General features: G+C 42.4%; 1 protein-coding gene across 1 annotated transcript in view; it reads left to right on the top strand.

Annotated features, from left to right (window-relative positions):
• Positions 1–1,378, top strand: part of PTPLAD2 (protein tyrosine phosphatase-like A domain containing 2) — a 10,632-nt gene extending 9,254 nt beyond the window's left edge. The window contains exons 5-6 of the mRNA XM_010141363.1: positions 436–567; positions 1,296–1,378. Of these exons, the coding sequence (XP_010139665.1) occupies positions 436–567; positions 1,296–1,378 (215 nt within the window). The remainder of the gene's footprint in view (positions 1–435; positions 568–1,295) is intronic.
• The last annotated feature ends 3,252 nt before the right edge of the window (positions 1,379–4,630 follow it).

Below are 4,630 nucleotides of genomic sequence, written 5' to 3'. Positions count from 1 at the left end.
CCCCCCCCCCCCCCCCCCCCGCCAATAAACACAGGGATTCCCCCATTCCAGACTGCCCACATTAGGCAGCAAGTCCTAAGGCTCCCTTCTTCCCCACTGAGCCTGACCTTACAGGCTCAGGCCATACTTAGCAGCTTATCATACTTACACCAGGAAATGGGCTCACAGAGATTATATTGAAAGCAACACAACCACAGGAGTTACAGAACCTGCTACTGATTAGGAAACACTTGCTAACTCTAGTAGCAGAGCAATAAGCACCTCACACCTACTGAACTCAAGGAGAAATCAACACACGCATATGCATATGAATGACATGGTAAATTCAGTACATATTATAGCTATCTGTGCTCTAAAGGTAGCTGTCTTTTACAGAAAGCTTTTTGATGATCTTACACATCCTTTTGACTAAAGATTCACCATGTTATTTTTCAGCATTTGCAATTTGTGTCTCACTGCCTTATTTTGAATCCTTTGGCACATACTCCATCAAGCTACCGTTTCCATTCACCTTCTCAATCTACTTCCCTTATGTTCTGAAAATGTACCTGCTAGTGCTCTTTATAGGTAAGTATCTCACCTTCCAGAAGGCTGGGTCTCAACACCTGGGATGCCTACGGCAACAGAGTCACAACAGTATAGCTCCCTTCACAAACTCTAATTCTCTCTGCCACATCTCCTGCAGACCACTGCAGGGAGTGTCATCACCAGCTGCTTTGATTTCCCATGTCTTTCACATACAAGTAATGGAATTTGCTAAAGACATTGCGTGTGCAAGGTGTAAAAATGCAAACCAAAAATATAAAAATGGCTTCAGTCATCCTGGCCTTAACAGCTACTTACTAAAGTTTGCCCACTTTTTTTTTTTTTAATCAAATTCCATTTGAATGTACTCCTGTTCTGTGCAACTTCTCCTCACTCATTCCTCCTAGCTGTTATGAGAAGTTAAATGGAAATTAAGACTTTTACAGTTTGATTATCTAAAGGGGTGAAAAGACAGCCCACCCAAAAACCTGCACATAAACAGACCCCTTCCTCTCAACAAAATTGAAAAATTTGTATGAAATTGGCTCCATTACAGCCCAGTCTTCATTCTGTCACTGACTTTAAGACCAGTTTGAAGGGTCTCACCTTTACACTGCAGTGTTCTGTTCCTAAGTTCATGGAATGACCTGTGCAAGGTTGCCAGATGAAGGCAACAGATGAAGAAACAGAGTAAGTTTCTTCTAAATGAACTGAAGACAGTTTTTGGACTCTACTCTCTTGTTCTTACACCATTTTGTGTTTTGATTCAGGTATGTGCTTTACCATCCAGAACATCATCTCTGAAAGGAAGGCACACCTAGGGACAGGCAACATCAAAAAAAAAACAGGATAAGTTGATAGTTTGTTTGGAAATAAGAAATATATTCCCAGTAGGCAGCTGCCTATCATAGATCACAAAGAAATAGACAAAGATTTTCAGTGCAAAACTCCTGTTTGCTTGTACCTTACCTGGCTGTGTAGAATTTTCAGAAAAGGCAGGTCTCTTTAATGCGTCTCAGAAATGGAGCAGCTCAAAATAAGTCGTTACTTTTGAAAATGAATACATTTTTTCTAACATATATTAGAGAACTCTGAAAAAAATCAGAGTGCCTCCACTCATAATCACACTAACAACCCTTATTTTGGTGTTAATTCTTGCCTCATTAGCAACAGATATTATGTAATGACAATATCATTTAATCGGTTAAGTTTATTTTATATTAGGCCAACATTATGCGACTCATATATAACTGCTAAATTGGCTAGAACTGGAATCTCTCAAGGAGAAGAAGCTGGGAACTTTGCAGTCTATGAAATTCACATACTGATTAGTCCCAAGCATTCACACAGGATCCCTCGCATTTTGGCCCAACCTTCACTCCTTCAAACAAGATTCCATAAAATGCAGCTAAACCACAAAGGCAAGTGATCGCATACTCACCTATTACATATTCAGGGGATATTACTGTGTATTCACATGTATTCATGTGTCTGGCAGAGATAAGAATCTCTTTCCCCACAATGAAGTTCTTCCATGCTGAACAGCATAAAGATACACAAAGGAAGTGTGATGCAGTCAGGCCAAATACAGGCTGTTCTTTAAAGGCAAGTGAATGACTATCAAAAGCCATGTGCAAGGTTCTAGCCATTTTACTCAAGTGTATTACTCCTCGTACTTCAGTAGGACTATCTGTGAGAATGCAGCTGGAACACAGTCTCTTCAGAGGCTGGGAATAAAGGATTTGGACAGCGATCCTGTGGACAGTACAGGCATAAACGGACAAATAACTGCTTAGAGGTTGGCAGAGGCTTTTCTGATGTTTCATCCATACTGATTACTACCTATATTTGAATTCAAGGGGGAGATGGGGGAGAAAAGTGAGGCTAGTTTTTTTAACTTGACTGAAAACTGGGGAGAGGAAAGAAAGATAACAGTTGGAGGAAGGAAAGATAACAGTTGGAAGGAAGATAATGTTTAAAGGGAAAATGATCACTATCACAATACAAAGAGGCTTATAGGCTTATAAGGAAAGAGAGAAGCTGGTCTCAGTGAACTAGTTTGCTACAAGAGATCATCTACCACCTTATCTATTTATTTAATATATGTGGCAGATAATGCCTGCAGACTATCGTTACTACTGGAGTATTTGCAAACCAAAAGCAACAAGGTTATACATACAATAGCCAGCCCTGGATTTTTTCTTTTTTTTTTTTTTTGAAAGCACTGCAGACAGAAGTAGGAATTTGAAACTTTATTAGAGAAACAGAAGTGCTTCCAACTTCGTACTTCTGTCTGCTCCAAACTGATTCAAGTGTGGACAATGTGAAGAAACATATAGAACAGCTGAATAGGATGAGGCTTTGAAGAAGAGAGTCAGAATAAGAACACAAACCACTCCGTAACATGCTAAAGGTAAAACATGGACATTTTCCCCCTAGGAAGTTCAATCTAATGTTGGCAGTTTGTCATCAAACTGCCTGGAGTTAACATACCCCGCAGGAGGAAACACCACATATTGTGTTGGATCTATGTAGCAAGGCTTTGGCAGTGGCGAAGCTGCAGGGATGGTCTCCATGAGAAGTAGCCAGGGGCTTCCCCCAAGCCAGACACAGCTGGTTCTAGCCAGCTTTGAAACAGAGCCACTGCTGGACACAAACAGCAAAGGTGACGATGGCACCTCTGTGAAAACATATCTAAGAAAAAGTAGAAAATGCTACATGGCAGCGGTGAGAGAGGAGAACAGGAAAAATGTGAGATAAACAGCTCTACAGACACCAAGGTCGATAGGGAGGGAGAGAAGGATGTGCTCCAGGCAGGTAGCAGGTTCCCCTGTAGCCCACAGAGAAGACCACAGTGGACCAGGCTGTCCCTCTACAGTCCATGGAGGACCCCACCAGACAAGATAACCACACTGCAGCCTCTGGAGGACCCCATGCTGCAGCAGGTGGACGTGCCCTGAAAGAAGTTGCAGCCCACGAAGAGTCCACAGAGGAGCAAGTTCCTGGCAGCAACTGTGGCCCATGAGGGACCTACACTTGAGCAGTCTTTTCCAGATGGACTGTACCTCATGGAAAAGACCCATGCTAGTGCAGTTCTGGAAGAGCTGCAGCCTGCAAGAAGAAACCATGTCTGAGCAGTTCATGAAGGACTGTATCCCTTGGGAGCTGGAGCAGGAATACTGCTGGAGCAGTGTGAAGAGGAAAAAGCAGCAGAGATGAAGGTTTGTGAATTGATTGCAAACCCCATTCCGTACCTACCTTGCACCGCTTGGGGAAGGAGGAGATAGAAGACTCAGGAATGAAGGAGTGAAGTTGAGCCTAGGAAGAAGGGAGATGGGGCGGGGAGGGGGGGAAGTTGTTTTTAGTTTTGTCTTTTTTTCTTATCATCCTGCTCTATTTTTAATTGGCAATAAATTACTCTTCCCCAAGTTGAGTCTGTTCTGTGAGCTTTCTCATCCTATTTTCTTCTTGTCCTATTGAGGAGGCAGGGTGAGAGTAGTAGTTGAATGGGCACCTGGCAGCCTGCCAAGGTCAAACCTACCACAGATATTCATATTAAGCCATGTTTCTTGTTTTACATTAAAAAAAGGAATCAGGATGTGATGCTCTCCCTTTGAATTGATTCTTACAGCTGGCTAAAAGGCTGGAATAGCAGAGGGTTTCTTAAAAATTGACTATTGGGAGGACCCACAAACCCAAACTGCAAGAAAAAGGCATGAACCCAATGATGGAAGACTTCCCTACCTCTTTCTACTGCAGAGGTAACTTGGGGCAGGCAATTGGGAGATCCACAGAATCAGCCTTCCCTACGTGACCATAGCAGGCCATTGTAGCTTCAGCTCCAATGCTCTACCATAGTCTGTGGAAAAGCTCAGGACTGGGCAGGCAAAAAGGTGCTTAAAAGGTTGACCAAGTCTTTCCACCCCTGGGAACTTAAATCTTCCTTCAAAACTTGTATCAGTCCTGAGATCCCAGCTCATCTGTATCTCCATTTAGATAATATGTTGTTGGAATAAAAATAAGCATTCTTACCTATCTACACGAACACAGGAAAAAGAATGTGCTGCATAGTCAAGGGTGAAGAAATATCACTATGAAAATGATA

The sequence above is a fragment of the Buceros rhinoceros genome, unplaced genomic scaffold (assembly GCF_000710305.1).
Source record: "Buceros rhinoceros silvestris isolate BGI_N320 unplaced genomic scaffold, ASM71030v1 scaffold1388, whole genome shotgun sequence".
NCBI classification, from domain to species: Eukaryota; Metazoa; Chordata; class Aves; order Bucerotiformes; family Bucerotidae; genus Buceros; species Buceros rhinoceros.
The sequence above is the reverse complement of the archived record's forward strand: the minus strand, read 5'-3'. Positions and strand labels throughout refer to the sequence as shown.